This window comes from Eschrichtius robustus, chromosome 21 (assembly GCF_028021215.1).
Source record: "Eschrichtius robustus isolate mEscRob2 chromosome 21, mEscRob2.pri, whole genome shotgun sequence".
NCBI classification, from domain to species: Eukaryota; Metazoa; Chordata; class Mammalia; order Artiodactyla; family Eschrichtiidae; genus Eschrichtius; species Eschrichtius robustus.
In genome coordinates this window covers 203,760-231,264 of record NC_090844.1, presented here as the reverse complement: position 1 = coordinate 231,264, position 27,505 = coordinate 203,760, and the positions used below count along the sequence as shown (strand labels likewise).

Below are 27,505 nucleotides of genomic sequence, written 5' to 3'. Positions count from 1 at the left end.
TATACAGGTTCACTAATGACCTACAATGAGAAATGGATATACTCCATTGGTGGAGTTGATGTGGGATAGTATAAACAAATTTGGGATTTTTACTTTTTTAATATTATGGTACACAAAGAAGACACATTTCTCTAGTACTAAACACTCTCCAAGAATTTCAGACTTAGTGAAGAATCAACATGACTGCTAAGGTAGAGGTTGAGTTGGCAAACCTGTCTTGTGAATATTAATGGGCAAGCATTGTTTTCAAGAATGAAAGTTTTTAATTAATTAAAATAAATCACAATGATATTTGCACTAGTACAGACCCATTACACATCATATTTAAAGTATATCTGTTAAGTCTTACATCTAGATAAATTAAATAAAGGCAACTATTCCAAAAAGCATTATTGAAGTATTCCACCAAATATAAACCTCATAATTATATACACACACACGCATATAAACATGTGTTTGCTATAACTTAAGAATATAGTAGTTTACAGTACTTGAGAAACAGCTTTTCTAATAAAAGAAACAGAAATATTGCTTTCAAAAAACAGTGTTTTTGTTAATTTTCCTTTAGATGTCTGCAGCAAAGACATGATTTAAAAATTTCCAAGAAACACTTATGCACTTTGCAAAACAGTGTATTACCGTACAAGACAGAACAAAAAATAGAGCATTTAACCTAAGTAATTCAGAATCATCATATCAGAATGACAAATGATCATTTTTTTCTTTCTGTACATTCTTATAATTTAGCTGTGAATGAGCAAGGGTCCACCCTTTCTAAGGGTGAGAAACTTTAAAACACGTTCAAAAGTAAGCGCGTAAAAGAAGGGAAAGGAGTGTCATCAGGCAGCCCCTCCGAAAGCACCCTCTGGATTCTGACAGAGTGGCCCCTTTCTGTCTGTGTAAGTCTGAGATTGTTGATGGATAAACTCAACCCCCCACCTCTACTCGTCAGAGCCTTGACAACAATAGTTTCTGCTTATTCTGTGCTGACTCGGATACATGAGACTGGATGTGAAGGTTCTAGAAGAGCCAGAGGGGACTCTGAATCCCTGCCAGGCTTCCTTGGTATTTGTCGTTACTAGTGAGCTGGCAGACTCCCAGAATCCTAGTACATGTCTGTAATATTTCCCCTCACATTCTTGTAGTACTACATGTCTAATTTAGACCTTTTAAGGGTACTTGGTACTTTCGTAAAGAAGGGATGTGAGAGGTTTGACAATGGTCAGAGTTTTACCAAAACCACAAGGAGATTATGGGGGAAAAAAACACACTTCACAGTTGAAAGACACCTGTTTTCTATGACTTTTGTGACACTAGTTCCTAGATCTGATACATGCTGTGTCTATCATTATGTACAAATACCTTGCAAAGAAAGATTAAACTTTTCAGCCCAAATTCCCATTTGTATGTGTCCAGCTTTCTAGCTAGCCTAGTGTCTAAAAAGCCTTGAGATTAAAGCTTTATAGGATAGAAACAGATGGAAAAAGACCTGGCATCAATAAATTGCCTACCAATAAAAAGTTCAGTCACTGCAGTTTCTACCAAAGAAATTTTAAAAGAGAATTAGCTGAAATTGTTTACCTTACATGTTTTAATTTCACTTCTTTTTTTTCTTAGTGCAAACTTTCATTTACCATCAGCATGTCACAGTATTGTGACATGTATGTCACAGAATGTACAGAATGAAATGTGAAAGTATTTTCTAAAATGCAAGCTGTGCCATTATCTCTGTGGCTCCCACGGCTCCTGGAAGCTTGCAGTGCATGTAGAACGCTCCCAATAGCTATTTGTTGAATGAAGGAATAGAGGAGTAAACCAAATATGTGGTCAGGTGAACGGTTATTTATAGAGAAGAGTCTGATAAAACCTAGAGCTGCCTCCGTTGGAAGAGTATCACGTAAATATTTGCCTTCTGAAACAGTTCAGACCTTTCCGTACCAAGAGTTAATGCTGAAAATATTAACACTTCTCATTTTTGTTGTTGATTTTTTGAAATATATTTAACCCACTATTACACATTTACTCTCTTTTGCTTTATAAAGTAAGGACTTCCTCAGCTGACCTTGTTATTACAATAATTCACGGAAATTAAAACTTCATGCTGGTAGCACTTTCCTCTGAAATGTTGGGATTAAAGAGTTAAAGACAGAAAACGTTTCCCATGCAAAGACAGCTAAAGTATACTGTTGCCCCGGTATCAGGAAGAATGGCTCTAGGAGAAGGAACGCCGGCTCTCAACTTGAGATTCTCATCAGTCACCAATAAAATAGGGTGACTTTTTAGGGTTCACCGGTAGTTTGCAAAGCACAAGAAACCTTCATTTCAGAAACTAGAGATACCGTCTTTGGGGCAGCAATTTCTCTCCGTGTTACTTGTGATTTTTGTGTCCCTACTGTGATTTGTTAGAGAAGTGGCCAGTATTCTTAGACATGCTACAGACGGTGTGATAGGAAGACAGGTGTCAGGTAGTTTATAACTCAGCTCTGAAATCCCTGAGTTAGACTAAGATGTTTCACGAGCGGAATAATTATTTGTTGTTAATTGAATAAGCCATCTTGCCTCAGACCTCCTCTTCCATTGACTTGTTGGGCAGTAGAAAGGATGTCCGTCTAGCTCTGGGGTCCCCTTGTCTGAGGACCCTGTGATAAGCCTAGTTACCCCCTTCACTTAGTATTAGGGATTATTTTCTGCTGCTCTTCGTACCATTTTAAAACAATTATCACCCGTTATAATTCCTTAGCTAGAGTAATTCCAGGGAGACCCAAAAGATCTTACCTGCTAGAAATCTATTATTTAAAAAGTTCATGGCCAGAGCGAAACCTCAGTTCTTACACTTGAATGCACACAAAAGCAAACCCAGTGTATTGAATTGGGCAACAGAGTAAATTATTTAATGACTAATGGCATTTCACAGTTCTCTGCTTGCTTACCCTATAAGATACAAACCGTGCGGGCGTATCTAGAGGCTCTTCTGTCTGCTTAGAGAAGACAACATGGAAAAAAAAGCTCTGAGTTCTGGCTGACGTGTACATGCACACAGCCGGGTTGGTGGCAGTTTTCTATCTTGGGACTTTGAATATTTGGAGCTTTATATGCACGGGGCTGACTGTGGTCTCTCGTGAGCTCTGTTCAGATTCACGGAGCAAATAAATGAGTTTCAGCTCTTACACGTTTATGTAGGTGTATGTGGGTCTCCAGCTTCTCATTTGGGTGCTCTATTGTCCCTCGTTCAAGCTGAGCAATTTCAGAATGAGCTTCTTAACCATTTCTTTATAATGAACGTAACCCCGAGCCCACGACAGATCCACAGCTGCCACTGACATCAGTCTGATCGTCTGGGAGAAGATGGAAAAGGGGATCTCAGAGGAGGAGAGAGAGGCAGCGTAAAGAGTAACAGGGCTTCAGATCCAAAACAGGGTGCGGAAAGCACAGATAACCTAGGAAAACTCAGCGATGGCCATTCCAGGTCAGGAAAGATGCGTCCGGCCCCGTTGACGCTGAATCATGTCTAAATAGCTGGGCATCTGTGCCAGGCTGTGTCCTCCTGATGTGTGTGTGTGACTGTAATAGCTCATGATGTTAGCAAAATTACAGAGGCGTCTTCCATGGGACAAAACTGAGAAGATAACCTTTCCCTTGGTAGGCATCCGACATCCAACCCTGAAAATTCAAACGCTGAAACCACGTTTCTGCCCAAAGTTGCATTAAAAACAAAGCAACCCATTTTACAAATACATTTCTAAAAGTGGTGCCCAATTCCTCTCCTTTATTTTCCTTTTTCTCTTTCTTTCCTCATGGAAGAAAACATTTGCTGCATTAAGGATGATTTTAAGAGATTTTATCAGCAGATCACTTAAATCCATGGGAAAATGCTGTGGTTGATTTTCATTTTTGCTCTTTTGTTTAATTGTTTAATAATTTTGCTTTAAGTTTGTAACCAGAATGTATAGTCGCAGGGACATCAGTAAAAAAAAACTGTGTAGGCAATTGAATAATTGTACATTTTTGTACATTTCAAACACTAACTTGAACGCTACTAAGGCAATGCTTTTACTAATGCTTGATTTAATCCAATTTTCTTCTGCAATCTAGTTTTAAGGAAAAATTAGTTCTGTCCAGGTTTCAAAGCGGAAAGGGAAATGGGGAAATTGTGTGTTATTCAGATTTTTTGAGAAAATTCCAGAAAACATGAAAACAGATTAGTCAGATTTTCTCAGCACATCGCAGTGTACATATAACATAAGAGGTCCCGGTTTCTCAGTACAGTTTGCGGTGCGCTGACAGTTGCAGGCTACGTTAACTCTTTCACTTCCATCAGGCAGTTAATGTTCTAGATGTGCTCAGTTGCTCCGTAATGGTTCAAAACCGAGGACATGCCACTTCCGAAAGTATCGATTCCTTCCTTAAGCTAATCGCATAGCTGTCTAAGTTAGATGATCTGATAGCATCATATCTGGGTGTGTCAGCAACTTCCCTTACACAGTGATTATCAGATGATTTACTTACTCTAAGACCAGGTTATATACACCAGCCATTTTAAAGGGTTGTCTGATAACAGGGCAAGAAATCTACACGGTGACAACCAGTGAAAGGGAACTTTATTATTTTATAATCACAGAACTGAAGATGGGCAGTTGGGTATTTTCCAGAGACTGTCCGGCGTCTCTGACTGATTCCTGTGATATCAAAATAAAAGCACTCTCAGCATCCCCCCGTCCAGGCTACCCTAACTCCTAGACTCCCAGAAGAAGCCCCTTGCCTGTGTTCCAGGATCCTGGCTTCAGAATATCTTGAGGTGTCAAAGCAGAGCTGATATGGGCTCTGCTCTCTTCTGGACTCCACCCCAGGACTGGGGGAGACGACCTAGGAAGGAGACAAGCTGGCTGGGGACCCCTCAGTCCCCTCATCCCTGGTTCCTCACAGCTTCCTGCCCATCCAGCCCCACTGCCCTGTCTCTTACACAACACACACTTGCAAACAGATTTCCTAGACCGCAGTTCATCCCAAAGTTCAATCTGTGGTTCTTTTTTTTTTTTTTTTAACATCTTTATTGGAGTATAATTGCTTTACAATGGTGTGTTAGTTTCTGCTGTATAACAAAGTGAATCAGCTATACATGTACATATATCCCCATATCTCCTCCCTCTTGCGTCTCCCTCCCGTCCTCCCTATCCCACCCCTCTAAGTGGTCACAGAGCACCAAGCTGATATCCTTGTGCTATGCGGCTGCTTCCCAGTAGCCATCTATTTTACATTTCATAGTGTATATATGTCCATGCCACTCTCTCACTTCGTCCCAGCTTACCCTTCCCCCTCCCCGTGTCCTCAAGTCCATTCTCTATGTCTGCGTCTTTACTCCTGTCCTGCCCCTAGGTTCTTCAGAACCATTTTTTTTTTTAGATTCCATATATAATCTGAGGTTCTGAAAGTGAGACCCCTAAAGGTAGGAAGAAAGGTGAGCAAGCCGAGGCGGGGTGTTCCAGGCCAGAGCAGAGCATTTCCTTGGGAGGCAGAGCGTGGTAGGTTTTAGAAAGAATATGCAGCTCAGAATGACAAGAGCGTAGAGCATGTGTGGAAGTAGGAAAAAGAGAGTAGATGGAGATCACAGTTTTGATCAAGCAGGGCTTAAACTGACCACCTGGTGATCCTGGGTGGACAGGCTTCCCGTGAAGGAGATTACCAGGAAGGCAATATGGTCCATCTGGGGACAATATAAGGATGGGTTGAATGTAGAAAAGTAGGAGGCTGAGAAAAGGGGGAGAGAGGAGTGAGGAGACAGTAAATCTAGTTGGGAGGTGAAGACCTGACCCACAGATGGGCACTGAAATTACAGAGAAAGAGGTGGTTAGTCATTAGGAAATGGTGACTGAATGCAAGAGGGGAGGGAAAAGAGAATCTGCTGACCTAGTGACCAAGTGGGTAGGAAATACAGGGAGGACGCAGGTCGGTAGAAACAGGTGAGCTCTGACTTGGAAATTATGGCTTTGAGGGGACCGTAGTCCAGCCCAGCATGTGGTCGGAAACAGCCAGTGAGAACTCAGGGCAAGTCAGTTCTAGAGACGTGGGCATGGGGGCCGTGGAAAGAGCTGAGCCCCGAGTGTGAATGAAATTACACTGGAAACATCTAGCTGTGGGGGAAAAGTGTGAATACACGAATTTACAGACTAGGGTTTTCTATGGCTTAACAACAGAGACAGTACGAGTGTTCACACTTCAGGGTCGCCTTTTCTGCTACGGGATGCCATCCCCCCGATTACTGATGCCATCAGATCTGTGTCTCGCCTTGTGTACTACCTCCCCTTCTGTATTTGTCCCCCCTTTTCTCCCTCACGTTCCTTAACTGCCTACGTCTGACCATCCCTCTGCTTTCCCTCTGTCCTCATGCTTTCCACGATACTCACTTTCTCTCGTGAAACTCGCGAATAGGCAGCATTTTAGTCTAAATGTTATTTCATCTTAGATTCCCAGTCTACCCACTACATCTATTGTTTTTCCTCCCAATCCTTCCTTATTTCCAAATCATTGACATCTCATTAGTTCCTTGATGCCTCTTTCTCTCTGTTCTCTGGTTGTTCTCTTTTCTGAGAAACAGCATAAGCTGATTGGAAAAAGGCATTCGGTTTGGAAACTAAGAACCTGGGTTCCAGCCTGATTTTGTCACTTACTCCTATCTGTGTGTCTCTGGGCAAGTCACGGCACCTCTCTAAAACTCTGTGCCCTCACCTGCGAAATGAAAGGCTTCTTAGTGATTAAAAATTCCTGCCTGCTCTAAAACAATTTGTGATTCTGCCGTTTCTCCCCAACTTTTCCTAGGTCCCCGTCAAGGCTTATTCCAAAAGAAACAACATTTAACAAGTTACCAAATGTCTTTTGCTAAAATAGTTAGGCATGTGGCATTTCAGCCAAACCTAGTATCTATTATGCTGGTGGTAGTCATAGCAATTCACAATAATAAAATTTCTCTTTCCAGATGGGCTTCCTACTTTGCTTTTAACCTTTCCAGCTTTACCGTAAGTCTTTCACACCCTCCTTGTCCACACTCACTGCACAGCCGTTTCCTGGGTGGGTCTCAGTGAGCGGCCAGAATACAAAGAGGGAAGATCAGGAGAAGGGTGGCTGTGTCCTCTGAGCACTCCCGGGCCCCATGGAATCAGTCAAGGAGGACGAGGGCATACACAGCTCTGTTTGACAGATTCTTCGGAATAGAAATTTCCCTGACATCCCCTATCCAGCAAGTCTACATTTCAAGACCTGGGCAAGACCTGTTGTCTAAACAAATACGATGTGTCCCACTCGTTTCAACCTTCCTTAGTGAATAAACATTTTCTAAATGGTTTAAATAAGATCCTCTCTTAATGATGGTTCACCCACAATCTTTCAAACCACAAAGGGAACTCATTCTGGAATGTCCTGACTCGGATGCCTTTGTCTCAAGGCCTGTGAATTTCAGAGCTGGTCATTTTCACTTTGTCAGCTCTCCCTGATATGGTGATGACCACAGAAGGAAAGAGGCATTGGGCCACTTTTCTTGAATTCGATCTTTGAAAAATATCGAAAATATTGAAAAATGTCATATCCATGACCACCTGTCGCTAGGCTCAATGTTTAAAGTAAGGGCGGGACCAGAGGTGAGAAAGAAAAGATCTGCCTTTGTCTGTGGTCTTCTGAACTCATGTTATCTGTGTGTTGGAAAACAGAGGATAGTGGCTTGACTGTAGACCACTGCCCTTTCTGGGTTTATGAAGCAAAGCAACGGCCAGAATTTTGCCCCATCGCAAGACCTCTGAATAAAATGCAAAGCAGCAAAGAAATTTAAATGTGTTAACCCCTCTTTCCACTCCCACCCTTGCAGTTCCACCCTTTCTCATCAGGATCCTCTTAGCACTGGAGACAAACATCATGTAAAATAATACCTTCTTTTGTCTTTCTTATTTTGCATCTTCCCTGTTATTTTTGGTAATGTGTAGGTAGCAGACAACTAAGTACCAGATGAACCAATGATTTAAGAGTTGGTTGATTGCTCTACTTCCCTTGATGATGGAAGCATTTTGCATTTTCTCTTCAGAACCTGATTTTTTGAGGATTTCTAACTGACAACATTGCTCCTGAATTCAAAGAAATTATGATTTGCCTGTGAGATCACTGTTGAAATAAACAAACCTCAGTTTCGTTCCCAGAACACTTAAATGTAAATTATTTTGATATGAGTGTTACAGATCACATTATGGCTATTAGGATTCCAGATCAGTCCACCACGAGATGTTTAAGTCAGGTTCTGTTCTGGTTTTGCTGTTTGCCCACGTCCTTCATCAGGAATGCAGATCCAGGACCGATTTGTGCATATGTTCTTGTTATGATGAGGTTGGTAATTTTGTTCTGCTTTACCACAATGACAGATAAGAAGTTATTACGGGTTCGCATTGTGAGAAAAGTATTGCCAAACAGATGGCAAGACTGGGGGCGGATTTTGTTCGGGGGGTGTTTTTTTGTTGGTTTTGCAGGCTGTTAAACGATGAAAGGACATTGGATTAAAGGAACTCTGATAGATGGGAGAAAAGATTCTCCCTCTGTGTCAGGGGGACAGTGGGGGAAAGACAGGTTGATTACGTCTTTCCTGGGACTCCGTACTGGGACTCAAGTCTAAAAGCACACAGATGTAGCCCCACTAAGCAGCTTATTCTGGATGGCCCTGGGGGAGACACGGAAGAGCCAGCCATGACCGGCACCCATCCAGACCAACACCTCCTGATGTCTCAGCTTCTCAAGACAGGCTGATTTGGACTAGAGAAACCAGTCAGAGTTGACACATGCGTTTAGCTGGCTGGTGTCCATTCCTCTACAGGTGAAGAGCATCAAGGTCTGGGAGAGGGGCATTGCCAACATTTTAGGAGTAAATACATACATTTGTCTCACCTTGGAGACCAGTTCAGCGTCAGGCTGAATCGCAAGCCAAGGGGGACCGGGCAGCCCACTCCTCAAAAGAGCCGCCCCTCACAGGGCGATGACTGCCTCTCTTCGCTGGTTTGCTTGCTTCTCTAAAGCCCTGCTCTGATGGACACAGATTTTTCTCAAAAGCAGAAGGTAATTTTAGAAACAAAACATTTGATTAAAGAAGCCATGGGACTTCCCTGGTGGTCCAGTGGTTAAGACTCAGTGCTTCCACTGCAGGGGCCTCGGGTTCAATCCCCGGTCGGGGAACTAAGATCCCACATGGCGCGCGGGGCGGCCAAAAAAAGAAGAAGCCATGTTATGGGGAAGCACTGAAGGCAACAGATAATCCTGTTGAGTTTTAAAGAAAACTTGTTACCTTTGTTGAATGATGTTAGTTGACTCTACTGTAATGTATCAACTGAATTGAATGTTTGCTTTTGAACAATGACTTTTTTGGGGGTAAGAGTTAAAAGGCTTAGAACAAGCTAACAGACAACAGAAATAAGTATATCAGATTTTTTAATGCAACAAACTACATGTTAATTGTTACCTTATTCTTTTTATCTTTGGTAGACACTTTTAAAAGAAAATAATTTTGTTGTGTTTAACTCACCAACATGTGGTGTATAATGAAGACAGAACTAGAATAAATTAGTTTTGTTCTGATTTTTTAGAACACTTGCAAAAAAAAGTTTTCAAGAACTTTGTTTCCACCTGAATACACTTGCGGTATCAATAGTCTCTTGACCTTGGTTGGTGACAGTCTCAGTCAGTGTTTCTGTCCGTTGAGGAACCACTAGAAGATGTCTGAGCAGGGAAGTGTTGTACTCGGGGGCCGGGGGGGCGGTTTCGGAAGATGGATTTGGTAGCTGTGAGTATGGGGAGAGGCAACAAGACCAGCTTTTGAAATCTGGGGTGGCTGTGGGAGTGGGAAGACACGTGAGAGACATTGTGAAGGAAAAGTGAAGAGTTGGGAACTTGTGTCTGTAAAGCGGAGCGAGAGAGAAAATTTCACGTCAGAACGGAATCAGCGTCTTCAACTGAGAAGGTCTGAGGCTCTGGCTTTCCGGGGCATTTGTCGATAATCCTGATGTTTAGGAAACTTAAAAAGAGATTTAAAAATATACCACAAAGGCTAAAACAGCAAGTCTAGGCAAAATAACGCAATCAAAATGAAAGACGAACAAATAGAGAAGCATCAGTGAAAAGCATCCCAAAGGTCGTGGGGAGCCTGAGGGGTTTGTCTTTTCCAGCAAGGGGCCTTTGTCAAGAGCGGTCAGCCGGGAGCAGAAAAGAATGTGCTGTGTGATGAATTTGAAGCCGTGAGGCTGAGACCAGATGAGTGGAAAGGGGGGCATCAAGTTGATGTTCTAGTCAGATTGCCTGGAGCCTATCGCACTGTAAATTCAAGAAGCTCATAAAAGAAAACCATGTCTCAAATCTACAGGCTGGGCAGGCCTAGTTCACCAGCGAGGCCAAGCAACGTTCCGTAGAGCCGCGGAGCGGCATGGAAGCAGAGCCTGTGTCCAGAGGCGTGTATTTGATGGGAAGGCCCGTTAGCATCTGGGATCAAAGCTTTTCAGAGGACAGGCGAGCGTTGGCTGCTGCATTGTTTTTCTGCTTTTGCTAAAGAAGGGCTCGCCTGCCATGTCTGAAAGGCATCCTGGCTCCTTATTCTCTCTCCCTCCCTTATCCGGCGTTCCCTGGCAATTCTAATGGCTGCCGTCCATCTCGTTGCATTCCTGTTGCCATAGGTGCGAATCTGTGCAAAAGTTTTCACAGATCCACAGTGAAATGGAAAAAATGAATAATGACGGGGAGAACATTTTCATAAAGCTTTACTGATTCCTTGTCAAGAACTTTCACCCTGAAGTTAGGTCCTGTCTGTCTGTGGCATGGGTAAATGGCCTTCCTTTATGAAATGATGCCAGTTACAGGTGAGGAGTCTTTATTTAAAAACTCCCTGTTGGTCCCAGTTTTATTTTCTGTACTGGTTTGTGAAATCGGCGAGTCTGGGAAGGACGCCCTGCTTGACCTGTCACCCGGCCCTGGGCTCCTTTAAGCCTAACTGAAGCCTTGCTTCCCTTTGAAACCTTCGTCGCAGTCCCCAGTGATGAAACTCCCGCTACCGTATCAGGGACGCTGCGTGGACCCTCTGCCTCAGTGGGCGCTTCTGCTGCCTGACCTCGCAGCCCGTCCGCCCTCACGCCCCCACGGCCTCTCCCCGGCGGTGGTCCTGGCTGGGGTGTGTCCTGTGCCTTCCTTACCCACCTGTATGAATCCGCGTCTGTTTGAAGGCCCAGCTGAGGCCCCCACCTTGACGTGGCCCTTCCCTGCTGCTGCTGCAGCACGACGTCACTCCATCACCTGCCCTCGGGGGGTGGGGGGACTCTGGGCCGCCGGACTTCTGATGTTCCGTGTACCCTCAATCCCCTCGCACGGTAACTAGCCCACAAAGCTTATTCAGAAACTGGTAGGTGACTGGCGGGGTCGATGCTCGGAGGGCCCTTGCGAAAGAGCAGCTTTCCTGGCCGGCCCCGTGCGAGCCCTTCAGCCCTATTAGTGCCTTAACGCGGATGCAGCCACTCGTCTGAAGGCACAAATTGCGGACTTCCAGGGCTAGACTGTGAGACTGGGCCACTAAGATGCCAGCTTAACCCTCTGTCATTGTAACTGCACTGCCTACAAAGGCTACTTGTATTTTTATTTTCCAAAGCACCAAAGGCTAATAGGTTAGCGTCTGAATGTGCAGCGTCCGATGCTCTACGGCCATGCACTCAGCATCCTGTGGTAGGAAATGCCTGCCCAGCAGGACAGGGAACGTGGGGGCAGGCCAGTGAAAGAGCAGAGGCAGAGGCTGGAGAAATGCTTTCTGCGGGAGAAAGGTGACAGGCCTGCTTTAGATTGAATGGAGCTACAAAACATAAACCAGCAAAGGGGTCGATAAAGGGCAGGTGAGTGACAGCAGCAAGAATGAATCAGCAGAGTGCTGGCAGGTGGCATCACCTGTGTAAAGCTACCGTTCTCCACTTCAAGTCAAGCCCTGTGATTTACAGAAGGGCTAAGGGACCTGGCTCCAGTGCATGAAAGTTACAGTTATGGCCCCATCGTGAGATGCAAAGAGAGCCAGATCAAATCACCTGACCACATCATATTTTCATTTTTCCATCCGTAAAATGGGAAGGGGGTGGGGGCATCATGCAGCACTGAACTGCCTTTTACGTAGGAGCATTCCAAAGGATGTTCATTTCTTTTTTCAATTTTTCTATAGCTTTTTTTTTTTCTTCCAGTGTTATTGAGTTATAATGGACAGACAGCACCGTGTAAGTGTAAGGTGTCCAGCATAATGATGGGACTTCCATACATCATGAAACGATTATCACAATAAGTTTAGTGAACCTCCATCATCTCCTATAGATACAACGTTAAAGAACTAGAAAATACACATTTTTTGCTTGTGATGAGAACTCTTGGGATTTTCTCTCTTTACAACTTGTATATATAACCGACAGCAGTGTTAATTCTATTTATCAATCACGTTGTACATTACATCCCTAGTACTTACTTATCTTAGGGTGTTAATTTCTTTAAAACACAATAGCTTATTTTTCATCGTATCCTATGAGAAATGTAAAGCACTGCAAGAATTATGTCCAGGTGAAGATTGCACTTGAAGCTGGTTTGGTCAGTAATTCTGTAACTCTGCTTTGCTGTATAAATAAACCTATGCTTGTTTGTTTCTTCAAGAGTAATAATTTCTTCAAAAAAGCAATTTGGGTTTCTTTCACTGATGCCTTCATCTGCTAGGGGCATTTGGGTTGCTGGAGAGGGAAGGGAGTCTGCTTTTTTACTTCAGCTCTGCCTTTTATGGGTCCAAACAATGATTACACTTAATGGCGCATTTTCTCTCTCTCTCTCTCTCCCTCCCTCCGTCGCCCGCCTGTTTCTCCTGAGTGCCCGTTTCTGCCGCTGGCGAAGCAGCAAGGCGAATTGTCAGATCAAGTCAGTCAAACCCATGATCTGAGTGATCCTGTCCCCACTGAATTGATGGGGCCTGAACAGGCATCCTTCGCCTCCTTCCTCCTTTGTGCCTTCCTAGCTCCACCATGACATTGGCCTGCTAGATTCTGCTCCTAATTCCTAACCTCATTTTTCAAAGCTAATTTTTACAGTCTAGAAGCCCTCTCTCCTTTTATTCCAAAATATCATTTAAGTCCTTTTTTCCACCCCTTATTCCCTTGTCGCCCCGTGTTTACACCCATCATTAGGATCCTTTTCACTGTTTTTCCCTCCTCTGGTAACTTCTGTCTTTCACTAAGAAGATTCTTTGTCTCCTAGTTCTGCATCTGGGCTTATTTTAAGTAGGGAATGGCTCAGCTCTCCATCTCACTTAGACCTTTTATTAATGAAGCAGCCTTGGTATTAATATGAAATCCAATCTTAAGTATATTTTTTGTCCCAAGGAAGTCCCTGGTTTTTCATCCAGAATTTACATTTTTTTTTCCCCTTTCTTCAAACCACCTTGTCATTTTTGAAATTTTCTCTGGTGCTGCCACCAATAGAAAAGTCACCCCCAAAATCAGTTTTTTAGTAAAATGTTGTATCTGTAATGCATATTTATGATAATAAGATAGCTTTTTAAAATATATCCTAACACTTAAATTATAGGGGCCTCTTATATTTATATGCTAAAAAAAAAAGTGAGGGTATCGTAAAAAAGCAAATAGTCATTAAATGTCAGGAAATATTACATCTCATTTCAGTAAACATGATAAATCATCATTCAAGATATCACCCATTCCTACAACATCAGTATAGACAAGATAGATTATCTCCACCCTGCCAACATTTAAGTCCCAATTTACCATTATAAAGTATGTCAATCACTGAGAAATAAAGTCTTTAAAAAAGGCCTTATTATATGAATTTGTTGAAGATGTCTCAAGGTACCAAAGGAATATGTTTACATATGCAAATGCATACATGCATGTACATATACTGCTTTACAAAGTTATATATATATATTTTTTCCATATTGCACTGCCATAGAGGGCATAAGTTAGTAAAACTTTCAAAAAGGATATAACAGTGAATTAAATCTACTTTATAGAAAATATGGAGGAACACTAAGAAATTTAATATCAGCAAACATGTTCCCTTAGAAACAGCAAATTAGATGTGCAGGAGGGTTTTGGTCACACTTCAGAGAACAATATGCTGAGGTTAGGAGCTGCTCTGTTTACTCCTGGCCTCACCGGTGAGGCTTTTTTATGTTAGACAGGCTTCTGGTTACTTCAAAGCATGTTTGAAGTCCTCACTGCACAGCTCGTGCACAAAGACAAATATTCTCCCAAATGTGTGCAGCTACTGTTGTTGCAGACTCGCTCATAAGTAAGAAGAACTTGCAGTTTCCTATTTAATGCCAAGTTCATGCCTCTTTTATTCAGCTATGACAGTGAAGGTCGTCTGACAAATGTGACGTTTCCAACCGGAGTGGTCACGAACCTCCACGGAGACATGGACAAGGCAATCACGGTGGACGTTGAGTCATCCAGCCGAGAAGAAGATGTCAGCATCACTTCAAATCTGTCCTCCATCGACTCGTTCTACACCATGGTTCAAGGTAAACACGAAAGCAAAGCTTTCAGTGGCCCAGTTTAAAATACTACTGGTGGGGCTTCCCTGGTGGTCCAGTGGTTAAGACTTCACCTTCCAATGCAGGGGGTGCGAGTTCGATCCCTGGTCGGGGAGGTAAGATCCCACGTGCCTTGGGGCCAAAAAACCAAAACATAAAACAGAAGCAATATTGTAACAAATTCAATAAAGACTTTAAAAATAGTCCACACCAAAAAAAAAAAATCTTTAAAAAATAAAATACCACTGGCACCCAGGTAGAATGTGGCAACCCCCATTTTATAAGATGAACCAGGAAAGAGAAGGTGGAAATATAAACCCCTAGAGATATCGATGAGATAGTCTAATGTCTACATGTAATGTTTATTTAGTAATATATACATATATAAAATCACATAATATCTAAAACAGTCTGTTAACCTAGAAATTATGGTTTTCTTTCCCGTTTAATAAAACAAGTTAATTCCCACTCTTCACTTGCATCAGAAGGCCCTTTCTGCATCATCACTGCCACACAAGGAGAGCAGTGTGAGGCCAGCAGTGTGAGCTTTCTGAATCCGTGCACGATGCAGTATGTGAATCCGCATCTCATGCCATCACTGGAAATTGTATACCAAATTTCAAGTACCCATATGTGTAATAGCTCGACTTTCCATTTTTTCATTCAGTCTGTAGGTATATATGTCCAGTAACTCCATGATGGAACCTCCCACCATATTCCTTTTTGATGTAATCTTGAAAAGGCCTGTTTACAATGACAATTGCAACTGTGAGGTCATTGCTCTAAGACTCATTGCTAAATCTGAGTTAAACTTCTCTGACTATTTTTTTTAACCAATTCTGTCAGGTAATCTCTACAGTCATCTAAAATCAGTACTGCTTGAATTCATTGCTTCCCCAAATGGTCCTATATTATTCAAGATTTTTAAGTTGAGGCAAGCCTACAATATGAGAGGGTGTTTTGTACAAAATATAAGACGACTCCCTTTTTTAACGTCAATTTCAGGGGGAAATATCTCTTTATACTTTTGGTATAGAAGGTATAGATATTAAACCGTTTCAAAACATCTTTAACAAAAGATATAGGGATGAATATTGGGAAGATGTCTTCTAAACCCTTGGAGGTGACACACCAGCCTCTGAAAAGAACACATACTTGGTTCTTTGCAAAACATTTACTGGAGGTCGAACCTTCATTTATTTCATCAGGCAGATAAAGTAGAGAAGGACTTTAAATTCCCCTAAAGTTTGCCTTTAACATTCAGCCAAATCGGTTACAGCATGAGATGCCAGACATCAAAGTTGTTTTGTTATTTTCTAAAAGGATATCATTAAGTACTTTTCATTCCCTTATAAATGGAGTCCAGTCAACGTTGTAGAAATTCGTATCACTTCTAACCCCACAAGCGATCCGGTGTTTAATGCGCACCTACAGTTCGTGTTTTCTGCTGCTTGTTTTCTAGATCAGTTAAGAAACAGCTACCAGGTTGGTTACGACGGCTCCCTTCGAATCCTCTCTGCCAGTGGCCTGGATTCACACTACCAGACAGAGCCGCACGTGCTGGCCGGCACAGCCAACCCAACAGTGGCCAAAAGAAACATGACTCTTCCTGGTGAAAACGGTCAGAACCTGGTGGAATGGAGATTCCGCAAAGAGCAAGCCCAAGGCAAAGTCAATGTCTTCGGTCGAAAGCTGAGGGTAAGTCAGTGTCAGAGCGAGGTGATAGCCTCCCGGTCCGCCGTGTCACGCAGTGGCCTGTCCACGAGGGCGGGCCTCGGACTCGTCTCCTGTTCACGCTCAGGGTAGCACCTTACCTTAGAGCATGAGTTACGGCCAACCATCAAGCCATCAGATCTCTCACAGAAAAAGCCAACTATTTGAGAAAAGTGTTTTCTTAATATAGCTTTGATTAAAAATCAGTTCTTCCCGTAGAGAATGGACTTGAGGACACAGGGAGCGGGAAGGGTAAGCTGGGACGAAGTGAGAGAGTGGCAGGGACATATATACACTACCAAATGTAAAATAGATGGCTAGTGGGAAGCAGCCGCATAGCACAGGGAGATCAGCTCGGTGCTTTGTGACCACCTAGAGGGGTGGGATAGGGAGGGTGGGAGGGAGACGCAAGAGGGAAGAGATATGGGGATATATGTATACGAATAGCTGATTCACTTTGTTATACAGCAGAAACTAACACACCATTGTAAAGCAATTATACTCCAACAAAGATGTTAAATTAAAAAAAAAAAAAAAAATCAGTTCTTCCCTGGGAAATTAGGATAGTGCATGTAGCACAATTCCAAATAGCCTGCATGGCCAACAGATTCTTGTTTTACTGATATTGCCCTAATAATCTTACGTTTTTCCTTTACCCACTCAGGAGTGATGGCTTCCTAATGGGATGGGGATGAGTAAGAGTTGGATGAAATATTAAAAGTGTTCCAAATCATAAATATGTATCTTGAAAGAGATGGGTTGGCCTTTGAAAGGTGGATTCTTCCTTTGCATTCTCCATATTTTTAAAGTACAGCTTGGGCACCTAGAAGAGGACCGATGTGGGAACCCCCCTGTCCCCTCCTCCCTATTGAAGGAAAACCCAAACTGACGTCATTGTTATGAGCAGTGTGATGGCATTGCTGATTATGCTCGTGTAACTGACCTTCGCAAAACGTTCTCTGTGTTGCCTTGTTAGGTGTTTCTATTCCTCCCTCTCACATTGTGGGCCAACTATATCTAGAAAGCAAGCTGTGATGTATGATAGCTGTTTGGTCAAGACAGCATAGATTAACTACTAAAACACAGGTTACAAGGAACCGCCTTCAAACCACTATAAACTGAACCGGATTCATTCTTTCTATTAGCAAACAGATTTTCATTTATCAGATAAATGTAGATAACTATTCCTAAAATTACTTCCCTTGCTGTTTAAAAAAGTTACTTAAAATCAAGGAGAGACAAAAAACATGGAGGATACCATTCATGTCCTTTTTTCAGCACCAAAAAATGGTTAAATTGTTATTATTATAACAGGCCAACATTATTTCCCAGGACAAGCCCTCATGGTAAGAAACAGCTACTACATATTGTCTCTGGCTATTTCCAAGAAATAGAAATCAAGTAAGAAAGAATCAGTGCATCAAATACAGACTCTCCAACTCACAGTTCTATTCTAATTCCTCTTCAGTTGCAAGGCAGGGGTTGGGGCTCTAAATGCAGGGTCTTCTGGAACCAGTGTCGTGCTCCCACCTCGCCCGTCTCCCAGCCTATGGGAGCTCGGATGCCCTAGCTCCAGGGCCCCACACCAGGAGTTCTGGTGGACAGGAGCCGGGGAGCCTGGAGGGAGGTTATCCCGTGAGAAGGGCCAGAAGAAGATGCAATAGAAGCTCAGAAAGAAGAGCAAGATTAGAGGACAAGTAACATGATGGGCAAGAAAACAAGCTTCAGGCTCATTCCGGGGTCACTTTCAGAGGGTCTTGGCCTGTTACCAGAGTCAGCGCCAGCCCTGGCCTTTTCTTCTGCCAAAACAAGGAACTGAGCTGCCTGCGTGCCTGTCGGCTGCTACCACTCACCGCTGCCCCTGGGCCCTGCTTCCTTGGGTCACTGCACACTGGAAGCTAGTTCACAGGCTTCGTCTTAGTCAGCTACCCCTACAGCAGGCGTGGTGTGCTTGTACACACACATACACACACGCACAGAGTCACACGTGTACTTGGACACGGGACTTACTTCATCAGAAGACACAAGGGTTCTGCTCACATCTGTGCTCAGAAAATACGGGTTCTAGATCGGCTCCACTTTTTACTAATAATAAATCTTCTAGGAAAATCCTAACATCTGTGAAGCCCATTCTCCTTACCTATATGATGATATCCATATTATGATGGCAATAATATACTATTATCTAGATAATAACCTGACCTTATGACACAGACATGATATAGATTAGCTATGTTATGGATAAATATAATTTGCCCTACCCTGCCGATGTCTCACACAATTGTTACAGAATCAAATGAGATAATGTGAAAATCCTTGAAAAACGAAAGGCATGATTACATATTCTGTAACCCTAACCCAGAGAATCTGAACCATGGGTACAAACAGTGGGCATTTATCCCCACACAACAGATGGATAGGAAAAATCTGGTTAACTCACTGGTTACGAAAACATAGGAAAGATTATGGGAAATGCTTTGCCCAGAAACTGACCACGTAACATGTGGCCCACTGTTCTTTGAGACAAGCTAGTCTAAGTGCATCCTTCTTTTTCCTTTTTAATACTGATTTTCTAGACATAAAAAAGGAATTAAGAAGAGTAGAGGAAAAGAGGAAAAAGCCAATTTTAAGTCTCTGGTTCTCAGCCTGATTCTAAATGAAGAAAACACCTCCCTTTGGGGAGGAAGAGACCCGTGCACACAGGCACGGGTGTGAGTTTCTTTCTAAACAGCGGAACGACAAGCAAGTCATTTCAGAAAACATACTATTTAAACCGGCCTGTTCGTTCACACTGAAAGGAGATTTCCAGCTGATATGTGTGATGGCTCACATAGAGACAGTGCCAAGATCACAAGGGAGGATTGCTTACTTTCGAGATAAGATTGGATGTGCCAGCTTGGCTTGCTAATTTCATCCTCTGTGGATTCGAAGAGAGGAATTCTAGGGAGAAAGCGATGGTGTGAAAATCTCGTTGGAGGACCAGACCTGGAATCTGCCAAACTGGGGCACAGAGGAGGAAGGAGGGGGATGACGCGGGGCCAGCAGGGCCGCTGAATCAGGAATCAGAGTCAGAATCAGCCCGAAAAGCCGCCCGCTTTTACTCCACCCTTTCCTGAAACAGAGGACGTCTCCTCTCTTACCTTTCATTATCTCCTAGCAGAAACGTCTTTTCGTTTTTACGTTACTGGCCTAAATCTAGCTATGGGCCTGACACAGGGTGGGCACTCAAATATTTATTCAATAAATGAAAGAATGAGGAAGAGCCAGCCTTAGAATTGGGTTATTTCATTGCCTCTAGATCTTTCTCAGAGAGAAGCTGTAGGAATAGCACAGCCTTGCAGATGTTTGACTGCAGGAAACCTAACACTCAGTTGAATAGATCACATGGATAAAATAGGTATAACACTAGATGGAGTAGTTTAAAAAGTAAAAAAAAAAAAAAAAAAAAGGCAAGGAGTACAAAAGGAAAAATTATACAAGACACGAGCAACATGAAAAGCATTTTCTGTGAAACTGCATTAAGGGAAAAGGGGTTGGATACATAGGAATAACCAGCAGAGGCAATTGTGGCAGAGACGTGGGAAAACAGAACAAAGATGAGACAATTCCTTGGCTTACTTGCTTGTACCTACATTTTTTTTAAAAAAGACATGCATAATAGTCGCTTGTCCTTGTCTTACAGTATTTGGTAAACAGTCCTAATTTTTGTCAGTGTTGGACTTTAGAACCAGCCTTTGATCAATTCCCAAAAATTGTTATGGCATCCTAATAATAAAAGTCATCTTCTAAACTTGCCCAGAATTCTGATGCTTAAAGGAAAACATTTAGTGGATTATGTGAAAAAGAAATTCTCAAAACCTGAAGGCCGAAAGGGTGTTTCGAGGCATGCGTAAATATGATAGCTTATTTAACTCTTCTTATGCCCATCACGTTTGTGTGACGTCCTTTCATCTGACTGGCAGGGCCTAGGGTGGGAATGGTGCAGAACAGTTGGCACTTGCTGACGTGTGGAGGGGACACAGAACCGCCTGCAGACAGTTGATGTTCTAACGAGGACACCAGGGAGTGGAGATATTGTCACAAACATTCTGGATACCTGAATAGTCTGACTGTGCTTTGTGTCGTCAAACATACAGACATTGTTTTAACCTCTTTATGCCTCAGTTTTTCAAGCATTACAGAGGGAAAATAACTACCCACTTCCCGATATCAAAGGGACATTGTGATTGATTGCAGTCATGCTGGACATGATCTTTGAACATGGGGATTTTCCATGCTTACTTAAAAGAAACGCTGTGTATCACAAAGGAATTCATGGTGAGCTGTTATCCAGACACAACATTTGGATTCATTTTTATGTAGCTGGAGGTATCGTAACGATCTGATAGAAGGTTTTTCGTCTTAGGTGAACTACTCAATGTAACTTGATTTTTTTTTATGTTAAAAATGTTTATTAAAAGGCCACTGGGGCAACAATGCTGGTCCTCTATGATTGTCAAAAAAAAAAAAAAAAGTTTGCAAAATAGTTGTGATTTCATACAGGTGTAGTTAAGCAAACTATGTTCCAGATGGAAATGTCCCTTGACTTGTGCATTTTGTCTGCAACACCCAAAGGAGAACGTGTGGGCAGGTTTGAGAGGGACGGAAAAAAACAAAAGACCTGTTAGTATCTTCTGCAGTGTTACCTATTGAATAACAGTGGCTGGTGTCTGGAAACAGTAAGAACAGTTAAAACCTTGGCTTGTGTTGCGAATGTGGAGAAAAACACAGCCACATTCTAATTCTTTCCTCATTTCTTCAGTTGGAGGACACAAGAAAGGCATTTGTCTGGATAAAAAGGAAAATGTTAACTGCTATCCAGATGTCTGGTCTCGCGGTGCTTCTAGATGTTTCCATGTGGTGACATGCTTGATGTGGCAGCTGACACAATGGCAGCGTTAGATGTTCTCCTGGACGCTCTGGTGTTGTGCAGCTAGAGTCCCAAACCAGAGAGACAAATCAGAAGCCAGGTAGTGGGGTGCAGGCGTGCCAAGAAAGGGTTCCAGGCCTGCTTTCTGGCCCTTCTCCCTTCCTAACCGAGCAGTCATACCAGATCTGCAGAGCAGATTTCCTGTACTCTACCCATAGGAAATACTGCAGAGGCAAAGGAGGGTTAAGGAAGGCAATAAAGACTCGAGATACAAATTAAAATGAAAACAAGTAAAACGCAAACAGATGGGGTACGACTGCGGGCTGCACAGTCTACGGAAACTAACTACACAGGCGGTCTCGCTTGGCTATTCACAGCCTGGAATAACCTGAGGAAGGAAAAAGGAGGGCAAACCTAACACTCTGTTGTTTTGTTTTGTTGTTTAAATCACAATGTGAGAAACACAAGAGCCCTAGGAAACCATTTAAATTTTGGAAAGCCTCTTCCTTAAGGCATCACAAGTGTGCAAATAGAAGCTGAAGAGCTGGATTCTGCCAGTTCAGTATTGAGCTATTTGATATCAAATCAAATCTGTAACAGTACAGACTTAAAAATACATCTTTGTAAGCTAGTACCTTCTTTCCAAGGTACACAAAGCATCCTGCAAACCTAAACTCATAAAGTCTCACAACATTCACAAAAGGCCGAGCAACTATTCTTCAGACATTTCCACTTGGGAAAACAGAAGCCCGGAAAGCCTTCAGCTGGCTGGTCAGAATCGTATAAACTCACTGAAAGCCCAGGGCCTCGCTGCTTCTAGACCTTGTGGTGTGTGGAAATGGGGCTTTCGGACTGCTGGCTTCCTCCTCCGACACAGGTACACACCCCACACCAACACATACCAGTTGCTCCATGGTTCAGGGGGTTTTTCTTTTTCCTGCACCAGCTGGATCTGCAGTGATAGAACTGAGAAATTAAGGGTTCCTCACCTGCGTCCAGGGCTCCGCTTTCTCATTCAATGTGAATCATCTGGGTGCTTCCCCGGCACCCTGACCCCGACCACTTTGCCTGTTAGGCATGAACTTCTTTTCAGCTGATATCTTTACCCTTCCGTGGACTTCACAGCACTCCCCTTGAAGAGTTAATTGGAAAAGTTTAAATAAAGCTTACGGAGAATTTTTTCATGGGACTTGTTTAATGGCCGTGATACAAGGCACAAATTTTTATCCCAGATTTTACATAAATATACATGTATATTATGTATGTACATACATATATGTTTACATATATTGGTGTGTGTGTATAAGTGGTGTGTGTGTGTATAAGTGGTCAGCTGGAGCTGTCTGTTTTGAAAGTTCTAGCTAGGACATGGTCAAGTAAAATTAAGATTTTCCCATTTAACTTGTAACAATCCGAACAGTTAATGAGCATTTTGGTATGGACAAGCCACCATCACCACAAAGGTGCAGTAGGAAACCAAAGAATGGACTGGCCCTGGTCTTCTGCAAACACTGTAGACCGTGTGTAAAGTAGAATTTAACCAAGGCCACATGTCCACCGCACTAACAAATGCTGGCTGGTGTGTGCCCTGGACCACAGACAGTAACAGACAGACGTAGTCAGAGATTCTGGACGTGACACAGAGACCCTACGACAACAGCATGGGGCTAGATTTGTAAAGTAAGCACAGTGGTCAGACTGTGTAGATGTGGGAGTTAAGGATCTGAAGTCCTTGCCAGTGAACCAGATGTTATCAAAGAAAAAGGCATTCCAAAAAATTGTGACACGTCAGCACTTAGCCAAAAACAAGGATCGTGTTTGTAACCTCCTGCTATTTAAACTAATTAATAATTTGCAGTAATGTGGGTTCTACATTAACTACTCTTTGAAGGGCTAGAATCACATTTACCACCGTTTTATTTAATGTAGCCATGATTAATCTAGTAAGCAATTATTTCCCAATGTCTTCTGGGCTGGGGCGGGGGAGGGATTTGAGTAATGTGCAGAGATGTCAGGTTTACCACCTTCGTATCTTCTGAGCAAACTTTAAAGCAAATGCATTTCGGCATTTTTCTTATCAGTTGCTTAAGGTTACAAAATTTAATTGAAAAGGTTTTGAACAAATGCCAGGCTGTATTTCTGCTTAATGAAACCTTTTAAAAGAGCAGTTAATCTACTGCCTTGCACTTGTACCCAAGAAGTTGCTAAATTAATTTACTGACAAAGAGAATCAATCATCATAAATGGTGTTAAAACAATAGTGGGGACCCTGAAGACTAATAAGGGGCTGGTATTGGAACGGCATGATTTATTTTATCATCTTATTTGTGTTGTAACAGGTTAATGGCAGAAACCTCCTTTCAGTTGACTTTGATCGAACAACAAAGACAGAAAAGATCTATGATGACCACCGTAAGTTTCTCCTGAGGATCGCCTACGACGCGTCAGGGCATCCGACTCTCTGGCTGCCAAGCAGCAAGCTGATGGCCGTCAACGTCACCTACTCATCCACGGGCCAAATTGCCAGCATCCAGCGAGGAACTACGAGCGAGAAAGTAGATTATGATGGACAGGGGAGGATCGTTTCCCGGGTTTTCGCTGACGGTAAAACATGGAGTTACACGTACTTGGAAAAGGTACGCCTGCACACAGAGGGTAAACACGGGGAGGCAATGATCGGTATTTTCCAGCAGTCACCCAAGCGCACTTCCGGGGGGACCAGTGTCACGTGACTGAGCCCCGTTTGTTATTCTGAGTACGCACATGTAAATCACATCCGTAGAGCACTGATGAATTTCTGCATTGGCCACGGTGTTTCTCCTCAGTTAAGTTCTCCTCTCCGAGACCCTTTTACGTGATTTATGCTGTAAACAAACAAGCCACAACAGCGCCCACCTGCCAACCTCACACTTTTAAAAGAAAAGAAAATAATTTTGTTGTGTTTAACTCACCAACATGTGGTGTATAATGAAGACAGAACTAGAATAAATTAGTTTTGTTCTGATTTTTTAGAACACTTGCAAAAAAAGTTTTCAAGAACTTTGTTTCCACCTGAATACACTTGCGGTATCAATAGTCTCTTGACCTTGGTTGGTGACAGTCTCAGTCAGTGTTTCTGTCCATTGAGGAACCACTAGAAGATGTTTGAGCAGGGAAGTGTTGTACTCAGGGGCGGAGGGGGCGGTTTCAGAAGATGGATTTGGTAGCCGTGAGTATGGGGAGAGGCAACAAGACCAGCTTTTGAAATCTGGGGTGGCTGTGGGAGTGGGAAGACACGTGAGAGACATTGTGAAGGGAAAGTGAAGAGTTGGGAACTTATTCATGGCCAAGTAAGGAATATTTTACTACCTACCAAGAGCTGTGATTCTGAATGACTGCAGTACTGGGTCCTGGGTCCTGTGAATTCAGCAATAGTCCAGGCCTTCCTTGGAAGGATGCAGACTATCAGGGACAAGTCTCAAGACATTTGCCACAGAGTCTGCACACAAAAATTGCCCCTAGATGTGCCCACAGAAGAGGTTCTGCAGAAGTCTAAGTCAGGCAAACTGCTTCTGAAAATGGTGGACGATAAAGAAGCAAGGAATGAGCCTTGGACACGGGGTTATGCGTTTCTGTGTCAAAAGCAAAGAGCGAGTCCCGGTGCGGGGGTGGGTGGGGAAGCGGGCTCCTAATCTAACCATCCCCCGGTTTGGCCATCATTCCATTTGGTGTAACAGGTTTTAGAGGGTCTTCCTCAGAGGACAGAACCGCCCACGTGCTCTACCACGGCAAGAGCTACCTAACCAGCCTCCAGGCTGACCTTCTCTCACGTTGGCCTAATAAATTGTCTTTTGTCTTTCTGCAATTACTTGCAAAATATGCAGAGCTTATTTTTATTTATCTATTTACTCACCTCATAATTTGGCACCAAAGCAGTCTATAGCCCAGAAAGCAAAGCAGTCTATAGCCCAGAAACCATCCTTACCGCACCTTAGGTACAAGTCCAATTTGCTTCTCACAAAAGGAAATTTCAAAATTCAGATTTTCCTGTCATTACAGATGTCATTTAAGAATTTGCAAACAAACAAACAAACAAACAAAATATCTGGATCCATATTCCTCACAAGGGCATTGACAGCTCTCATTCACCGAGTGATTTGTTTGTAGCAGTGTTTGTTGCCGTTGATGCTTTAGGTACACACGATCCATTTTGGGCTAATTTTATGTTTCTTCTTTATAAAGTAATATTTTGAATGCTTTGCTCCTCCCCCAAATGCACTGGAAATTAAAACATGATTTGAGTGGCTCTTCAATCAAATGAGGGGGAAAAGCCACCTTACTAAATGATCGCTAATTATGGACAGGACTGCACTTCCCATATGCTGTTTTCCCCTTGAAATGTTGTCTTTGAAGCAGCTTTGCTCGTGCCCGTATTATGACTTAGCGGAATCCATTGACAATCCTCTGCTTGGCTATGAATGCCTGAAAAAACAAAAAAAGGTACGATCCTGAGACTTGAGGCACTCACAGCAGAACCCCTCCCAGTGAAGCATCCAGGCACATTAGGCAGGAGATCGGTAACGACATGGAAAGTCAAGGAGAACTCAGTTGAAATGAAAACCATTTTCTCACGGGGAATGTTCTTGCGTACGTGTGGTCACTACCCGTGCGTTTGCCCCCCCGCCACTCACAAGCGCCGGCTAACAGTGTGCTCCCTCCTTGCAGTCCATGGTGCTCCTGCTGCACAGCCAGCGGCAGTACATCTTCGAGTACGATACGTGGGACCAGCTGTCGGCCGTCACCATGCCCAGCGTAGCTCGCCACACGATGCAGACCGTCCGCTCCGTCGGCTACTACCGCAACATATACAGCCCCCCGGAGAGCAACGCCTCCGTCATCACGGACTACAGCGAGGGGGGGCTGCTCCTCCAGACGGCTTTCCTGGGTACGAGTCGGAGGGTCTTATTCAAGTACAGGAGGCAGACCAGGCTCTCAGAAATCTTATACGATAGCACGAGAGTCAGTTTCACCTACGATGAAACGGCAGGCGTCCTCAAAACGGTAAACCTCCAGAGTGATGGTTTTATTTGCACCATCAGATACAGGCAAATTGGACCTCTCATTGACAGACAGATTTTCCGCTTCAGTGAAGATGGGATGGTGAACGCGAGATTCGACTACAGCTATGACAACAGCTTTCGGGTGACCAGCATGCAGGGTGTCATCAATGAAACTCCGCTGCCCATTGACCTCTATCAGTTCGATGACATTTCTGGAAAAGTGGAGCAGTTTGGAAAATTTGGAGTTATATATTATGATATTAACCAGATCATTTCCACAGCTGTAATGACTTACACGAAGCACTTTGATGCTCACGGCCGCATCAAGGAAATTCAGTATGAGATCTTCAGGTCACTCATGTACTGGATTACAATTCAGTATGATAACATGGGTCGGGTAACCAAGAGAGAGATTAAAATAGGGCCCTTCGCCAACACTACCAAATACGCTTATGAGTATGATGTTGACGGACAGCTCCAGACCGTTTATCTAAACGAAAAAATCATGTGGCGTTACAACTACGACCTGAATGGAAACCTCCATTTACTGAACCCAAGTAACAGCGCACGTTTGACACCCCTTCGCTATGACCTGCGAGACAGGATCACCCGGCTGGGTGATGTTCAGTACCGGTTGGATGAAGATGGCTTCCTGCGTCAAAGAGGCACGGAGATCTTTGAGTACAGCTCCAAGGGGCTTCTGACCCGAGTGTACAGTAAAGGCAGTGGCTGGACAGTCATCTATCGTTACGATGGCCTGGGAAGGCGTGTGTCTAGCAAGACCAGTCTGGGACAGCACCTGCAGTTTTTTTATGCGGACCTCACTTATCCCACCAGGATTACTCACGTCTACAACCATTCGAGTTCAGAGATCACCTCCCTCTATTACGATCTCCAAGGACATCTTTTTGCCATGGAAATCAGCAGTGGGGATGAATTCTACATCGCGTCAGACAACACAGGGACGCCACTGGCTGTTTTCAGCAGCAACGGGCTTATGCTCAAACAGATTCAGTACACCGCATACGGCGAAATCTATTTTGACTCCAACGTTGACTTTCAGCTGGTAATTGGATTTCATGGTGGCTTGTATGACCCACTCACAAAATTAATCCACTTTGGAGAAAGGGATTATGACATTTTGGCAGGACGATGGACAACGCCTGACATAGAAATCTGGAAAAGAATTGGGAAGGACCCAGCTCCCTTTAACCTGTATATGTTTAGGAATAACAACCCTGCAAGCAAAATCCATGATGTGAAAGACTACATCACAGG

At 43.3% G+C, this 27,505-nt stretch overlaps 1 protein-coding gene across 6 annotated transcripts in view; it reads left to right on the top strand.

Annotated features, from left to right (window-relative positions):
• TENM3 (teneurin transmembrane protein 3) overlaps window positions 1-27,505 on the top strand; it is a 311,183-nt gene that overhangs the window by 277,089 nt on the left and 6,589 nt on the right. For all 6 annotated transcript variants that reach the window (XM_068532312.1, XM_068532313.1, XM_068532307.1 and 3 more), the window contains 4 exons: window positions 14,379-14,554; window positions 16,029-16,264; window positions 23,528-23,824; window positions 25,893-27,504. In XM_068532312.1, the coding sequence (XP_068388413.1) occupies window positions 14,379-14,554; window positions 16,029-16,264; window positions 23,528-23,824; window positions 25,893-27,504 (2,321 nt within the window). The remainder of the gene's footprint in view (window positions 1-14,378; window positions 14,555-16,028; window positions 16,265-23,527; window positions 23,825-25,892; window position 27,505) is intronic.